Genomic DNA, 18,850 nt, shown 5'->3' with positions numbered 1-18,850 from the left:
TCATTTTAAAGACCAAAGAGCGCTTTAAACGATCATTAACCCCCCGGACATTCCATGTTGAAAGTTTCACCATTGTAATACATTGAACTATAAAGCATAATTGAAGTTACCTTAAAAATAGTGTGGTACAGAAAAAATTAAAAAAAACATTTGTAAGAAAAATACTGGACAACCCATCCAAAACCACCCCCCACCCTGTATACCCACCCGAACTTAGGCATACTTAAACCCAAAACTAAACTAAACTACACTAAAACCCACAGGATACAACTACTCGATCCTTATAGGCGTAAAAGGCACTGGAATAAAAATAACCACCAATGCAACGGAACTCTCCGGCCATATTTTGACCGAAATATCAACATAAACAACAAAAGAAAAAGAAAAACCCTACCAGGAAAAAAAATATATATATATACCCAGTAAGGGGAGCGGGACATAGAACAATATCCAACCAATATCACAACATAAATATTATTATAGAAATATAAATATTGGAATATCAGAAAAAGGCCTATTTAATGTCGTAATGACACTAGCAATTTCTGGCCATAAACAAATATAATCAGCAAATGCAATCAGTACAGTCATTCCGGTGCCATTTGCCTGTTCCCAGGAGATCTCCGGTCCAGCCACACCGCAGCCTCCCGTGGTGTAGAGAAAAATTTTGACTCTCCATCCGCAACCACTCGCAACTTAGATGGAAAAATCATAGCGTACTGAAGATTTAAATCCCGGAGACGACGCTTTATTGGAAGGAATTTAGCTCTGTCTTTTTGGACATCCATTGCAAAATCAGGAAACATAGAAATTTTTACACCGTTGCGTTCCAGTGGCCCTTTAACTCGAGCCAATCGAAGCACAGTATCACGATCCTGATAATGAAGAAATTTGGCTATAAATGTGCGTGGCGGAGCGCCAGGCGGCAGGGGACGGGTAGGGATCCGATGCGCTCTCTCCACAGCAAATTGGTTAGTAAATGAGTCTCTGCCATATGTATCCCCCAACCACTTCTCAAGGAATGTTTCAGGTGAAGACCCCTCCTCTCTTTCCGGGAGACCAACGAACCGCACGTTATTGCGGCGCAGTCTGCCCTCCATATCGGAAATTTTATGCTGCATTGCGGACATTTGGGATGTCAGGGAGGCCACTTGAGCCCGTAGTGGGGTCTTGGAATCTTCCAGATTAGATAGACGTGTTTCTGCCTCCCCGACTCTTTCGCGGACCTGCTGGAGACCTTGATGAAGAGAAGATATATCTGATTGAACTTTCTCAATCTTATCTGCCAATTTAGTCTCGCAGGAGGTAACTGCTTCCAGCACTTGTTGCAGCGTAACTTCTGGTGATGAATCTGACCCAGATGCAGCAGGGGGAGGTGGGGTCACAGACTTGGAAGTACCCTGGGGATCACAACACACTGGGGGCACAGGAGTAGAGGAACGGGCAAAGCGTTCCAGTTTTGCAGCAGCAGCAGCAACAGCATGACCTGTTTTCCCCATAGTATTAATATAATGTAAGAGAATAATGTAGGAGACTAGTTATAAATAATATATAAATGCACAGGTAGTGACACAGCAGCAGCAACAGGCAGAGATTCCTCCAAACTTAGAAATCACTTACAAGGAAAGAAGTGTTGCTGAGTCCCACAGTTGCAGAGCTGACAGTTCTTCACACAGAGCAGGGAGAAATAGTGATGTCTGGCAGAACTCCTGTATCAGACTCAGAGATAACCTCCCTGACCCTGACTCTAAACACAAGCCAGGCAGGAGAAGCAGCCCAGAAGCTCCCAGCAAAGCCCCCTTGTCAGGCACAGACAGGCTGCATAATACAGAAGCCAACAGGAGAGGAGAGGCCTGGGTGCAGCTCTGGAATCACAGATAGGCAGGCCCAGGGAATGCAATGGAGGCCCTCAAGAGCCACTCTCCTCACTCCACACAGCTCCAACCAAGTCAGCAGGTTCCTGGCAAGGTATGTGAGAGACAGCAGGGTAGTAAGGTTGATATAGGGGTCTCAGGAGGGTTAAGCAGGATTATCAGCCGGAGAGCTCAGAGTCCCTGTGTCCTACACTATTGCTGCCGTGGCCACGCCCCCGACCCCCAAAATGTTTTATATTTGCTGATAAGTTTATTATGTATAAAAAAAAATTGTGCTTACAGACTACAGAAAAGAGAGTTAGGGCTCAATCCATTTGTTTGCAAAGGGTGCGATGTGCCGTTGCCAAGGCGTTAAAATTCATGCATCGGCACCGCATCTTGCACCCCTCGCGGCCCGCTCTGAGCACGGGTAATTGGATCAAGCCCTTAGACATTTGGGTTTGTTTTTATTTTTGTGGACATAACTGAAACCTTGAGTAAACAGAAGTCTTGAGTCACTTTTTTAAGGCTTTTAGAGCAGAGGCTATGTGAGCCAGCAATTTCCGGAGAGTCTGAACCATAAAGCTAAAATTTCAACCTGCCCAAATTAGGGGTGTGCACCGGCCACTTTTCGTGTTTTGTGTTTTGGTTTTGGATCTTTCTTCGTGTTTTGGATCTGGATTGGTTTTGCCAAAACCACCCTTCCGTGTTTTGGGTTCTGGGTTTTGTGTTTTGGATCTGTATTTTTAAAAAAAAAAGCATAAAAACAGCTAAAATCACAGAATTTGTTGGTTTCTCTGCTCCTATGCTATTATTAACCTCAATAACCTTAATTTCCTCTCATTTCCAGTCTATTCTGAACACCTCACACCTCACAATAGTGTTTTTATGTCCAAAAGGTTGCACCGAGGTAGCTGGATGACTATGCTAAGCGACACGAGTGGGCGGCACAAACACGTGACCCATCTAGGAGTGACACTGCAGTGGCAGACAGGATGGCAGTTAGAAAAACTAGGCCCCAAACTGTACATAATGCAAAGAAAAAAAAGAAGTGCAAGATGGAATTGTCCTTGGGCCCTCCCACCCACCTTTATGTTGTATAAACAGGACATGCACACTTTAACAAATCAATCATTTCAGCGCCAGGGTCTGCCACACAACTGTGGCTGAAATGATTGGTTCGTTTGGGCCCCCACAAAACAAGCTGGCAATTAATGTGTCCCTGCACAAACTGGCTCTACGGAGGCAAGATGTCATCCTCATCCTCCTCATCCACCGATTCCTCACCCTCTTCAGTGTGTACATCCTCATCCTCACAAAGTATTAACTCGTCCCCACTTGAATCCACCACCACAGGTCCCTCTGTACCTTCTGGAGGCTGGTCTCCCTGGAAGAGCTGAAAATTCATTTTGATGAACATCATCTTCTCCACATTCTGTGGAAGCAACCTCCTACGCCTTTCGCTGACAAGGTTCCCGGCTGCACTAAACACTCTTTCGGAGTACACACTGGAGGGGGGGCAACTCAGGTAAAATAGAGCCAGCTTGTACAGGGGCCTCCAAATTGCCTCTTTTTCCTGCCAGTACAGGTATGGACTGTCTGACATGCCTACTTGGATGCTGTCACCGATGTAATCCTCCACCATTCTGTCAATGGTGACAGTATCATATGCAGTGACAGTAGACATGTCAGAAATTGTTGCCAGGTCCTTCAGTCCGGACCAGATGTCCAAACTTGGTCCTGCCTGCCCTGCATCACCGCCAGCGGGTTGCTTAGGATACCTAAGTTTTTTCCTGGCAGCCCCAGTTGCGGGAGAAAATGAAGAAGGAGCCGTTGACGTGTCACGTTCCGCTTCAGCTGACAGTGTGTTCACCAGCAGGTCTTTGCACCTCTGCAGGCTTGTGTCGGCCGGAAAGAGAGACACCACATAGGCTTTAAACCTAGGATCAAGCACGGTGGCCAAAATGTAGTGGTCTGATTTCAACAGATTGACCACCCTGGAATCCTGGCAAAGCGAATGAAGGGCTTCATCCACAAGTCCCACATGCCGAGCGGAATCGCTCCGTCTTAGCTCCTCCTTCACTTTCTCCAGCTGCTTCTGCAAAAGCCTGATGAGGGGAATGACCTGACTCAAGCTGGCTGTGTCTGAACTGACTTCACGTGTGGCAAGTTCGAAGGGCTGGAGAACCTTGCATAACACGGAAATCATTCTCCACTGCGCTTGAGTCAGGTGCATACCCCCTCCTTTGCCTATGTCATAGGTGGATGTATAGGCTTGTATGACCTTTTGCTGCTCCTCCATCCTCTGAAGCATATAGAGGGTTGAGTTCCACCGCGTCACAACCTCTTGCTTCAGGTGATGGCGGGGCAGGTTCAAGAGTGTTTGCTGGCGCTCCAGTCTTCGGCACGCAGTCGCTGAATGGCGAAAGTGGCCAGAAATTTTACGGGCCACCCAAAGCGTCTCCTGCACGCCCCTGTCGCTTTTCAGAAAATTCTGCACCACCAAGTTTATTGTGTGAGCAAAACATGGGACGTGCTGGAATTTGCCCAGATGTAATGCCCGCACAATATTGGTGGCGTTGTCAGATATCACAAATCCCCAGGAGAGTCTAAGTGGGGTAAGCCACTGGGCGATGATTTCCCTCAGTTTCTCTAAGAGGTTGTCGGCGGTGTGCCTCTTACTGAAACCGGTGATACACAGCGTAACCTGCCTTGTAACGAGCTGGCGTTTCTGAGATGCTGCTACTGGTGACGCTGCTGCTGTTGCTGCGTAAGGTGATACATCTACCCAGTGGGCTTTCACAGTCATATAGTCCTTAGTCTGCCCTGTTCCACTTGTCCACATGTCCGTGGTTAAGTGGACATTGTGTACAACGGCATTTTTCAGGACACTGAGGACACTTTTTCTGACGTTTCTGTACAGTCTCGGTATCGCCTGCCTAGTGAAGTGGAATCTAGACGGGATTTGGAACCGGGGACACACTACCTCCATCAATTGTCTAAATCCCACTGCATTAATGGCGGATACCGGACGCACGTCTAACACCAACATAGCAGTCAAGGCCTCAGTTATACGTTTTGCTTCAGGATGACTGCTGTCGTACTTCATCCTCCTCGCTAAGGACTGTTGGAGGGTCAATTGTTTAGTAAAAGTAGTGGTGTTCCTACTTCCTCTCTGGGATGATGAACGACTCCCAGCAGCAGCAACAGCAGCAGCGGCAGCAGTAGGCGTAGCAATGCAGGATCCTCCAGAGGAATCCCGGATAGGAGAGTCAGTCATGCCAGTGACATGGCCTGCAGGACTACTTCCGATCCTGACTAAGGAGGAAATTGACGAGGAGGGAGTTGACTGTGTGGTTTGCAGGCGCTTGGGTACAACAGGACAACGGGATTTAGGTGTCCCTGGACTGCTTACGGTCTTAGCCAAAGTTTCTGAACTTGACAGTAACTTTTTATGAACGCGCTGCAGGTGCCGTATAAGGGAGGATGTTCCTAGGTGGTTGACGTCCCTACCCCTACTTATTTCACCTTTACATATGGTACATATGGCAAGACAGTTGTTGTCCGGATTTGGATAGAAATATTGCCAGACCAAAGAGGTGGAATGTTTGGTCTTCTGCCCAGGCATGACCGTGATGGGCTTTTTCATCCCACGGACAACAACTGTCTCCCCCGGAGCCTGATTTAAACAAACCACATCACCATCAGAATCCTCCTCGCCAACTTCCTCCTCAGCGCCAGCTACACCAGTATCCTCATCCTGTTGTACTTCAACAGTGACATCTTCAATTTGCATATCAGCAAGTGGACTGTGGGTGCTCCTTTCAGCACTTGCAGGGGGCGTGCAAATGGTGGAAAGAGCCACCTCTTCCCGTCCAGTGCTGGGAAGGTCAGGCATCGCAACCACCACCACACTTGGACTCTCCTTGGGGATTTGTGATATCTTCTTAGAAAGCACAGTTCTTCGCTGTGCTTTTGCCAGCTTAACTCTTTTGATTTTTTTAGTGGGAGGAGGGCTTCCATCGTCATGTGAAGCTGAACCACTAGTCATGAACATACTAGGGATCGACCTTAGCCGTTCCTTGCCACTCCGTGTCGTAAATGGCATATTGGCAAGTTTACGTTTCTCTTCAGCTGATTTAAATGTCTTTTTCAAGGTCATTTTCCTGAACTTTGCCATTTGGGATTGTATGTGCCCTCTATTATGACATTGGGCATCGGCCTTGGCAGACGACGTTGATGGCATGTTATCGTCTATGTCATGACTAGTGGCAGCAGCTTCAGCACTAGGAGGAAGTGGTTCTCGATCTTTCTCTATTTTATTTTTATCGGAGAAAGTTTGGTCCTCCATTTATGTTATATCGATTTGATATATACGTGCGGCTAAACACAGAAAATATTTTTTTTTTTGGTTTGGACTGGAGTGTACTTTCGGGGGTTACAGCACCCTTAACGGTCAAGCCAGCCGGCCCTTTACTTATGACACAGGCGCACGCTTGGCACTACTTTGTTGATGCACGTGCGGCTACTGCGCACACAATTCACAAACACAGAAAATAATTTTTTTTTTGGTTTGGACTGGAGTGTACTTTGGGGGTTACAGCACCCTTTAACGGTCAAGCCAGCCGGCCCTTTACTTATGACACAGGCGCACGCTTGCCACTACTTTGTTGATGCACGTGCGGCTACTGCGCACACAATTCACAAACACAGAAAATAATTTTTTTTTTGGTTTGGACTGGAGTGTACTTTCGGGGGTTACAGCACCCTTAACGGTCAAGCCAGCCGGCCCTTTACTTATGACACAGGCGCACGCTTGGCACTACTTTGTTGATGCACGTGCGGCTACTGCGCACACAATTCACAAACACAGAAAATAATTTTTTTTTTGGTTTGGACTGGAGTGTACTTTCGGGGGTTACAGCACCCTTTAACGGTCAAGCCAGCCGGCCCTTTACTTATGACACAGGCGCACGCTTGGCACTACTTTGTTGATGCACGTGCGGCTACTGCGCACACAATTCACAAACACACAAAAAATATTATTTTTTTAGCACTTGGGGGGAGCACCCCTGATGGACAGAGCACCCCCTGGACAACACTACAGCACCCCTTTAGGACTGGGACACTGCACAGGACTTTGGAGTGGACACAGCCCCTATGGAGAACTGACTGCACAACACAGTCCAGCCAGCCCCTATGGACTTTGAAGTAGTGGACACAGCCCCTATTAACAACAGCAGCACAGCACAACACAGCCAGCCCCTATGGACTTTGAAGTAGTGGACAACAGCAGCACTACACTACACTACATAGCCCTAACTCCCACCCTCCCTCTTCACTGTCCACAGCCGAGTGAGAAAATGGCGCCGACGCGGGTACCTTATATAGGATCCAAAACCCGCGAGACTCGGAAGGCGGGATGATGACGTTTTGCCTCGATTTCAGATCCGAGTCAGGCGGGAAAAGTCGAGCCTGACTCGGATCTGCCTCGGATCGGGGGGGTTCGGATTTCAGAAATCCGAACCCGCTCACCCCTAGCCCAAATGAAGACTATGAGATTCTAATAGTCCTTCACCTGCCGATTTGAAGTAATCAAATATGTAATTAGAAGCTTCTTGAATTACCTTGGATCCTGCTTATTTAGGGCCTTCAAAGTTTCTAATTCAATCTTGAAAAAGTTTAGCCATCTTATGGGCAGCCAAGGAAGGGAGTATAGAATGGGTGTTATGTAGAGGAAACAGGGCTGGTTAGTTAGCATCCTGGCTGCTGCATTTTGTACCAGCTGCAATCGTTGCAGTACTTTATTGGGAGACTCAGGTAGAGTACATTGCCGTAGTCCAAGTGTGGTGATAATACAAATGCATATATTAGTCTAGGAAGATCTTTTCAGTGAATCAAGTTCTTGATTTTGGCTATCTTTCTCAAATGAGAGAATGAAGATTTGGTGATGGCTGACACTTGACGTCAAAGGGGCATATTCAATTCCATGCAAAAAGTCACGTACTTTTCGCATGACGGACTTTTCACCAACATCGCTGGTTTTCAATGCGAAAAAGTATTGCACGCCTCCCCGTTTATCCCTGTATTCAATTAGAAATCTGCGAAAACTAGACCCGGCGAAACTGTAACATGCGAAAAGTGCTGTCAGATTTGGGAAAATCAGCCTGTCACCCCCCAAAAATTGCACTGCCATTGGGGATCACTATAGATGCCCCCGAATAGGCCTGCTGAAGGTATTTGGGGTACTTGCTCTCAATAGCTGCTAATTAGCGTCTTTGCATAAGCGGTGAAGTATAGCATTTAGCAGGTTTTTTTCCAGAATATAATTAGTCCCAGCAAATTTTCTGTACACAAAAATTAGTGCAAGCACATTTAAAAGTTGCTAAAGTGAAGTTTTAAAAAATGCACAAAATCCACCTGACGCAGCCACCTACAAACTTAAAAACACCTGGGGCACACTTGGAGACCCCCCTGGAGTCTATTTTGCTAGTTTTTAAATTTGTCCCTCAACTTTGGACTTTTCACCCCCAAAATTAAAGTACTTTTTTGTGGTGATCTAAAGGATTTTTGAAACTTTTTTTTTTTTTTATGCAGTTTACCTTTGGGGGGGCTGTTCCAAGGGTGTAGGGGGTTTTTCCGAGGTTTGCACCCCAAAACCCCAAGTCTGCACTTTTTTTCGACACCTATTCATAGGCGAAACTTTTTTGCTGGTTCAATTGCATTGAGTTTCCCCACCGGTGAAAAGTCTCCGGAATTGAATACGGCGGAACCTTTTCACATGGCGAAATGATGTCACTCGCGAAAAGTTTATCGCCGGAAACGGCTTTTCGCACCTACTTGAATATGCCCCTAAGTGTCAAGCCACAATCCAGAACAACAACAAAATATCTCACCTGGGCAATGTTTTTAACTCCAAACTCCCAAGTATAGGTCCAGTTGTTTGGCAAAGCTGCAGTCTTGCTCTTTTGCTGGTGAGATCCTACCTTAAGTACCTCTGTTTTATCAGGATACAGTTGCGGCCAACTGGCACTCATCCACTCCTGGAGCTTAGCTAGACAGCCATTAAAGTTTGGTATTGGGTTCTCAGTACCCAGAGTAATGGACAGGTACAGTTGATTTTCATCTGCATTGGACATGATGGGTGCATGTCTGCTGCAAGTAGTATGGAAGATAGAATAGAACTCTGGGGAACACAGAAAGGCAGTGGCACTGGGTATACTCCTGAAGATACGGTCTATGACATGTCAGTGAAAAATAATTCAAATCAGATAAGGCGCTATGCCATCCAGTCCGCAGAATTTTGCAGGCAATAAATTAGAATCCCATGGTCCACGGTATCAAATGCTATTATTATTAGCATTTATTTATATAGCACAAGTATATTCCTGTGCAATTTTGAGTTAGGAAAACAACTGTGATACAACAAGACTGGTTATTAACAAATAGAGCAGAACAGGACGTTATACTGGAAAACCATGAAGGAGACTATTCCAGTAGTCAAAGGGGGAGGTAATGAGTGCATGAATGAAAGTGTTTTCAGTGTCTTGTGTGAGATATACCAGATCAGTCATAACTTTAAAACCACTGACAGGTGAAGTAACTAACATTGATTATGTTGTTACAATGGCACCTGTAAAGGGGTGGGATATATTAGGCAGCAAGTGAATAATCAGTTCTTGAAGTTCATGTGGGTGGGGCAAACAAAATGAGCAAGAGTGAGGATCTGTAATGTACATGATTATTGCTGGTTACATGTGGAAAATAATGTAAGACCTCTTGTCCATGTTTTCTGATCTTCTAAAGCTTCTACCAGAGTTATTTGCTTTGACGCCTATAGATGCTATGCTTTCACAACAAGTGTTTGTAGTAGGATATTATTTATTAATATGTAGGCCTGTAACACAGTAAAGTCCACTGTAGTTGATAGTGGGTACATGGGGATGTGGTCAAGAGGTCGACCGTATCAATGATGCTGGAGCTACCAGGAGAAGGTAAGTCACTGCTAGGACGTAATGTCGATGTTTCGTTACTGTCTACATGGTGAATGTCAATATGATAAACATCAACTTATGACCATGGTGACATTCTCATGTTGAAATTTTGCACCCAACTCAGTATAAGAATCAGTGTTCAATCTGACCATCTTTGCAGGTATAATATACAATATAGTGATATATATGAACTTTGTAACAAAAATGTTTTGTGCAACACTGTCAGAGCTTGTAGTAAAAAAAAATATATACCTCTTGGCTTTTATTTTAAATCATACTGTAATTTTTATTTTTTATCTTGTAGGAAATACCTAAAGATTTAACACTAGATGCCTTACTAGAGATGAATGAATTAAAAGTAAAAGAAACCATGAAGAGATATGGAGCTAGCACGGAAGAGTGCTCCCGGCTGAACGGAGCTCTTAGCTGTCTGAAGAAATTAGCATGGCCAGGTAAAGCCGTTTGCCTCCAGTTCCCAGGTTTATATGTAAACCCTTTAGTTTCAGTTAGCAACAGTTTTTTTTAATGAAGATTAACATGTATTGAAAAGGTCATTATCACATATGGCTAATTTACAGAATAATAACCTACATAGACACAAACATACTAGTGCTTTTTTGTGATAGTATTCTCCCTTTCTGAGTACTGGTACATATTTTATAGAAAAAAATCCACTGATATGTACTATACATTTAATGTATTCCAACAGCTGCAAAGTCATATCTGACCACATAGCATCTTGTAATTTACATGTAAGAATGGCCTAAAATATAATTTTACTCTACGCCCAGAACATCCACAGTTCTTTACAGATCTCCATTCCTGCAAATACATCGTTTAGAGAATACAGTTGCTGCCCACTCCATCACTGTTGTATTTTATGTTAGCATAGTGGTTCTGGGTAGACAGTGAGCAAGCCTGAGAGAGGTCATGTAAACATAAAGGGTTACTGCCGAGTACAGTACAGAATAACAACTTCTGTTATACATTGCCATGTGCAATTTTTTTTTGCCTACCTTTAATATTTGTGATGTCCTGTCTATATGCACAAGCACAGAACAACTTTTGAGCAGTGCTTATTTAGGGTTCAGTCACTGTTAAGCTGCCCATCCACTAGGCGATTGCACGATAATGATGTCGTTATCGTGCAGTCTCTTGCAAATCGTCCGCAAATTGGGCACTTTAAGGTCGGAAATGACCAGCGATGTGCGCGCCCGCTGGTCGTTTCCGACATCAGTCATCGGGCAAACATGCTGGTCAACCTGACGATAACGTCAGGTTCAGCATTTTGCCAGATGATTGCTGAGCCTGCACTGAACGACTGCTCGTTGAGTGTAGGCTTATCACACACACAGAAACTACAGCACGATTACAATGTCATAATCATGCTGTCGTTTCTATGGTCTGCTAATGGATGGGCAGCATTAGTGACCTTTAATTAAAAATTGGTGAAACAGACAGCGATGGCACCATATCTTGGAATCCTCACAGGACCCAAGGTTATTTTAAGTCACTATTGGGTGTTATGTTATAACAATCATCAACCTTCATAAGCATATGTGTCCTACCTCCCATCATTCCTAATTTACAAATTGGCACATTTTAGGCCTTGCCCCACTAGCTAGTTAAGATTGTGTGTTAGGTAGGAGTTCAAACAGAAAACCTAAATGATTTACTCAGACATGCATACATACAGGCAAACCGGTATACACAGATCAGAAAATAGACCGATGTGGCATTGGATTTATATACTCCCACAAACTAGCTGTGCTACCTAGCGGTCTACTTTCCCCACCATGTTTAACAGGATAGGACTGGAAGGACACAGATATGTAACTTGCTTTGTTTGAGCGTTTTTATTCTTTAATTTTTTTTCTTATTTATATTTCTTTATTCCTTTTTTTACCAGATTATGCAATAATTGACATTGATGAAAATGTTTAATATACAGGATACATTTAAATGTAGTAATAGAATGTTAATTAGCTGAAAGGCCTATCACATTATTATGTTAGCAATTTACATAATGTTCAGTGCATTTTATAAGCTTACAAAAGAATAGTTTGTATTTGTGCGCTCTGTAAGCAAAAGTAAGGACTTGTATTCGCAAATGCTCAACTTATGACCTCTTCCAGACACTGAACAAAAAAGAAAAAGTATTCCTATCACGGGGCACTCAAGAACAAATACATATAATTGATTTTTAATTTCTAAATCCACATAACCACCAAATATAGCAACATTAGTGACCCATATTATACCAATTTTAAAACTTAACCTTTAATCAATCCTTAGATTGGATACAGCGAAATATACTCTATTTTTATGATTTTAGTATATTTAAAAACAATTCAGTCTTAAATCCACCCCACAATATTTGATAATTATAAATTATTCGGACTAGTTATATCATATTCAGTATAGTAATATGTCTCTCAGTGATACCCACTTTCTATATGCTACCTAAAATTCACAAAAATGATCAGGCACCCCCAGGACGTCCAATAGTGTCCGGCATAAAGAGCTTAACTGAGCAAGCCAGTAAATTTTTGGACACCCACTTAAGACGATTTGTGACCAATTTACCTTCAAATACACAGGATATGATGGACGTCCTACATAAAATGGATGAAATTCATGTTGATAAAGGTGTTCTACTCGCTACGTGCGCTGTGGAGTCACTTTATACCAGCATTCAACATGAGAAAGGTATTGAGTCAGTTCGATATTATTTGGAGAAGGATGGCATTACAGAATTTGGAAACTTCTTAATGAAATTACTCTCTTTTGTACTCTCCAAGAATTTCTTTGTCTTTAATGACAAGTTTTATCTACAAGTAAGGGGCACAGCTATGGGGGCGGCATGTGCCCCCACGTATGCCAGCATCTACTGGTGGGAGGAGACTATGGTTTTTAACGAGACCAATGAATCCTATACTAAACATATTCTGATTTGGATGAGGTATATAGATGACCTCTTGATATTGTGGGATGGTACATACAATACATTTGTGGAATTCATCAATCTCTTGAACATGAATGACATGAACCTTAAACTTACCTATGAGGTCAGTGAATCAGAAATTACCTTTCTTGATCTGAGGATAGAAAAAAAGAATGATGGTTACATCTCCACAGATTTGTACAGGAAACATACGGCCACTAATAGTCTTTTACATAGATCCAGTGCACACTTCCCACCTGTCCTGAACGGAATACCAAAAGGGGAGTTCCTACGCCTTAAAAGAAATTGTTCAGATCCTACCCAATTCCAGTTAAGATCGGAGGAATTATCAGAGATTGATTAGAAGAGGATATAGTAGGAGAGCAATTAAGAAAGCTAGATATGAGACTAGCCTTAGAGATAGGAACTCATTACTATACCCCAATAAAACCAGAGAGAAGGAGTCGGAAAAAATCAGGTTTGTTGGAGACTTTTGTGCTGAATGGCAACAAATTCAGGACATTATTCATAAACATTGGCCGGCATTGACATTGGACCCAGTTCTTGCCAAGCATATTGGACCTAAGGTCTCTATGAGTTGGAGGAGGTCAACCAACTTCAAGGACAAATTGGTTCACAGCCACTTTGTTAGCAATAGGAAGAGAAAACCTGTGGCTGAGGGCTCCTTTAAATGTGGTGGATGTAGAGCCTGTAAATTTATGACTCGCACCACAGAGGTGATTGATAAGTATAATAATATTCATAAAATACAAGATTATATAAACTGTAACACCTCAGGAGTTGTGTATTGTCTAATGTGTCCTTGCAATAAAAAGTACATTGGAATGACCACCAGACCCCTTAAACAGAGATTGCTTGAACATGTAGGGAGTATAAGAAACTCCAAATTAGATTTGATGAAGTTCAAACAACTTGCATCTGTAGCGAGACATTTCCATGATCAACATAATGGGGATGTCTCTGCTCTGGGAGCCTTTGGCATAGAAAAAGTAAACTTGGGGATTAGGGGTGGTGATATTACTCAACAGCTATTGAAGAGAGAGAGTCATTGGACATTTCTACTGGGAGGTTTACAACCAGTCAGAATGAATGAACATTTTAATTTTGGTGCATTGCTAAAATAATTTGAAAATTGATGAATTTGTATATTAAGGGTATACTAAATATTGAATATGTACATTATCATTATTATCTTATTGATCAGGTTTATATACCTGTCCTAATTATTTTCACGTAGTTTATTATTGGTCACGTGTTATCACATTTTTTTTTTATTTTTTATCACAGAGCACTATGATTATTTCATATTTTAGATTTAGGCACATTTAAATGAGTATTAATTATTTGTATCACATTTATTAATAATGATTTTGGATATAATTTAATAAATTATTTAGTAACAACATATTTATGGGGATATTGGAATATCAACACTAGGGTTATATTGAGATTCAATAATTTGATTACAGTTGATTTATTAGTTGAAATATTATGATGTATATCACATTAATGACTGTGATGCATATTATTATTATTACTATTATTATTAATATAAATATATTTTTTCTTTTTTTTTATATTTTTTATGTTGTAATTTAATTGTCGTTTAGAATATATTTTTTGGAATATATTAATATTGGTGATAGTTGAACAATTCTAATACTAAGGATTAGGTACTAATTAGTAATATGTGAAATAAATTTTTAAGCATTGAGAAATATGGCTATTTAATACTCTCTTAATTTGAGTTATAGGTGGTAAAATTGTGCATTTGTAAAGAGTCACTTTATGTGAGAATTTTATCACCCCTTGAGGTTTAATTTTAACTTATCTTAGTATTTTGGCTAAGATCAAGTACTGACCTATTGTTGCATTGTGACAGATTGTCAAGGTTGATAGTACATTTATTAATCATTAAGTACATTCCGACTTTGTTGAAATCATTGCCACTGGCTGTAAACCAACGAGAACGCTGACAGGCTAAACGGATTGGCTGGTAATGCCATCAGTCAGAAAGGAGTAAGCTGATTGGTGGTTACTATGTATATTGGATTTCACAACCCGACGGATGGGTTGCTCCTATGATTAAGCCACACAGCGAAACGCACGTCAGGAGACACGTGATGCACGCTGTCTGGCGTGTGTAGTGTGTATGTCTATGTTGTGACCACCTTTTAGATACAATGTTATATATGTACATGAGCATCTGTGAGATTACAGGATACTGATTAGTGGGTGCGTGTGACCCGGTATCCAGAGTTATTTAAGAGACATTTATGCCAAATACTAAGCTGAACTGACTAGCGGGCGTGTGTGACCCAATATTCAGAGTTATCTAAGAGGCATTATTGCCAGGTACTAAGCGGGTGCGTGTGACCCGGTTTTCAGAGTTATTTAAGAGGCATTTATGCCAGATACCAAGCCGAAGATTACTGCACATGGGATATTAAATATATTCAAGAGGCTTTCATCAATAATCATTTAGATGTAGGATATATCTCTGTAAAATACAACCTGCCTTGTGACTTTATAACAGCAATATTGGAACACAGGATTAATGTATGAAGAAATTAACCCTTTGCCAATACGTTAATCTGGGCTAAGGAAAGTGCAGTTGGTATTACAACTTTCGTGTAATGAAAATCATGAGAGATATATTAGTTCAGAATAATACATTAATGTAACTGAACACTTTGTATCCATAGTTGCAGAAAAAATGTGTCAATAATAAATTTACTTACTGCCAGATGAACGCTTCATTGGTTTAAAATGTCAGATCAGCTATACTGAATAGATTGTAAAGTAGATTGACATTAATTCCTTATTGGTAGTAGGTGATCTTTTAGGATTGTAGGAATAAGGATACCAATAGTAGCTCTCTATTAACAGAGATATAATAAATGGTGAATAATGCGCATCCGTTATCTACAGGCGCTCGGGAGAGACATCTAATTATACAGTATCTTATGTGGTTAGTCCGAATAATATAGAACTATTAAACAAGGTGGAATTAATGATTTTATTGTATGTTTTTATATATTGATTTAAATATTATACATTTCGCTACATCCAATCCAGGGATTGATTAAGGGTGTGGTATATGTTTAGGTTTTGCCCATCCTCACTATACTAAGTAAAGATTTATAGGCGTCTGTTAGACTATAGGACAATGATTAGTGGGCACCTATGATCTGACATTCAGAGCTATTCATGAAACATTGGTGTCAATAATTAAGCTGAAGACTACTGTATGCATTTCAAAACATGAATGATGCCTGCAATATTAATATAGTATATAACATCAGTTATTCAGATACTAGGCATATGTTTGACTTAGTGTCCATAATTGCTGAAGGATGCAGTAGGCGATTTTAGAATGTGATAACTAAGATATTAATTCTGGTTTTTCATAACCAGAGATATTCTACCTTCTGATATAATAGATGTCCGTTGTCTACTGACGCTCATGAGAGACATATTACTATACTGAATATGATATAACTAGTCCGAATAATTTATAATTATCAAATATTGTGGGGTGGATTTAAGACTGAATTGTTTTTAAATATATTAAAATCATAAAAATAGAGTATATTTCGCCCTATCCAATCTAAGGATTGATTAAAGGTTAAGTTTTAAAATGGTATAATATGGGTCACTAATGTTGCTATATTTGGTGGTTATGTGGATTTAGAAATTAAAAATCAATTATATGTGTTTGTTCTTGAGTGCCCCGTGATAGGAATACTTTTTCTTTTTTCGTTTTTGTTCATATCAAATTTATTCCTGGGTGCACCCCCCTTGGTGAGAGATAAATAGTAATTATATAAAATCCAGAAGGGGTAAAATAACATTATTTTGTTATGATGGAGTATTAGGAGTCTGTGCGGATCTTTTTAACTCGTCGTTGCTCTTCCAGACACTGCCAGCATTCAGCTGTTATGTAGCTCCTGTCTAGCTAATGAGGATATTATATAATAGGAGAATTTTATATATTGTATTAAGGTCTGTGAGATTTGTCGTTGGAATTCTATGTTAGAATTTCACAGTATTTGCTCTGCCTAGGTGGGGACACAAAGGATGCATTGTGGAATCCTCTTGAAACCCGGAAAGAAAGTTCTTCCCATATTCCATCTGACCTCTCATCTTCTGTGGGGACTGTTTGGACTTTAAACACTCAACTTCCAAAGTCCAACAGCCACCAGCCTCGATCCATATCAGTGTCTGCCATCCCTGTTTCTGAATCACATGGACTTTATATTTATCCAGAGAGCTTCCAGGATCCCTTTACATCATCAACACCAAGCAATAGGCTAACTTTGAGGACTCCCCATGGGATTACAATTACCCCTCCCACCACTCCAGTGTCAAAGAGGCACATGAAGTTGAAGCCTCCTCGGACACCACCACCACCCAGCCGTAAGGTTTTCCAGCAGTTGCTTCCCAACTTTTCAACACTCAAAAGGAGCAAGTCTCATGAATCACAGCTCGGGAATAGAATAGATGAAGTTCCTCCTTTAAAGTAAGTGAACTTTGTTATTTTCAGTATTCTCTGCATTCTTTAATTGGAAACAAGATTTAAATTCTCTCAAGTTAAAAAACAAACAACTAAAAACAGGTTTTTCCTTTGTAACCATAGTCAAGTAAATATATTTTGTATCTATGTTGTCATTATTTGGAGCAAAGTAGGGGAAAAGCACTATTTTCCCTCAATATAACTCATGCAAGACGATAAGTAACATTTTATCTTTACAAGAATGCACTGATTAGTTTCATATGTAATGGAGCATACACACGGTCAGATTTGTCAGATCTGTGAGATGAACGATTGAACGATTTGACCAAAGATTTGAACGATTCAACGATTTTTGACTGCATTAAAATGAATGGAATCGTCCAAGTCTGACTGCAAACACATCAGATGTCAGATATTGTTATCTGAACATCGGGAACGCGCATCGTTCAAATCATTCATCTGACAAATATGTCAGATTTTCCTTCAGATATGAACGATTGAACGATTTTTTAAATTGTTATCGTTCAGATCTGAAGAAAAATCTGACCGTGTGTATGCACCATTACACTTGTATATCTGTGTGCTACTGAGTCTGAATTTCGTGAAGCAGTTTTTTCGCATCGCATTGCAACTAAGATGCATTTTCGGGTGAATAAGAAACAATAAAAATGCTCAGTGCAAGCCGAGTTGCACGGGACCACGCACGCCAAGATGGTGGTTTGACATGACTGCAGCTATCGTGTATGAGGACACATCTGTATACCTGAGTTATAGCATGGAACTTACAATAGTGACACTATTATACTACTTTCTCACCTAATTCCTGATCCGTCAGTGAGCAGCTTGTAACATTACCCGGCTTGACTTTTTCACACCGACACAAGCCCAGATCAAATACTCTGTGTAAAAGAGGTATTTGAGATGTGAGCTGGGTGTTTTATGAACCAGAGCATCTCTTCAATGCATTAAACATACGTTAATTATTGTGGTTTCCTGGTGATTGATACAGCTCATTGTGAAATCTTTCTAATAGGGGGCACTGTGCTCATATGTTTAAAGGCTGGTACACACTAGATGATGTCTAATGTAGACTGACCGCTTTAGCGTTGCATCCCAACATCGGCAAGCCCATACACACCTGCCGATGCTGGGAGTGACGGCGCGAGAGCAGGGGCTATGCTACATTCAGCAGCATGGCCCCCATTGACTATGTCGCCCGTGGGACCTGCATGCAGGCGATGTTGCTGACGATGCCCGGGAATGCACTGCATCGTCAGTGACATTGAGGGTACACACTAGATGATGTGCCAGATATATCGTCCGATGCGCCGGATAGGACGATATATCATCTAGTGTGTTCCCGGCATAAATATGATCAGGTGTCCCAATTTTATCTTACACTTCCATTGAAATTTTAAAGTAAACTGCTTAGGAAGACAAGATAATGTTTATGCTATAAAACTCTGTCCCAGTGCATGTCTTTGCTGCTCTCCTCAACATGGCCTAACTACTATATCTAATA

At 41.4% G+C, this 18,850-nt stretch overlaps 1 protein-coding gene across 1 annotated transcript in view; it reads left to right on the top strand.

The window, feature by feature from the left end:
• The window catches only part of KSR1 (kinase suppressor of ras 1), a 228,655-nt gene that overhangs the window by 136,646 nt on the left and 73,159 nt on the right, over positions 1-18,850 (top strand). The window contains exons 3-4 of the mRNA XM_088456139.1: positions 10,152-10,299; positions 16,878-17,334. Coding sequence (XP_088312265.1) covers positions 10,152-10,299; positions 16,878-17,334 — 605 coding nt within the window. The remainder of the gene's footprint in view (positions 1-10,151; positions 10,300-16,877; positions 17,335-18,850) is intronic.

The sequence above is a fragment of the Taudactylus pleione genome, unplaced genomic scaffold (genome assembly GCF_031769625.1).
Source record: "Taudactylus pleione unplaced genomic scaffold, aTauple2 ptg000687l, whole genome shotgun sequence".
In the NCBI taxonomy this organism is placed as follows: Eukaryota; Metazoa; Chordata; class Amphibia; order Anura; family Myobatrachidae; genus Taudactylus; species Taudactylus pleione.
The sequence above is the reverse complement of the archived record's forward strand: the minus strand, read 5'-3'. Positions and strand labels throughout refer to the sequence as shown.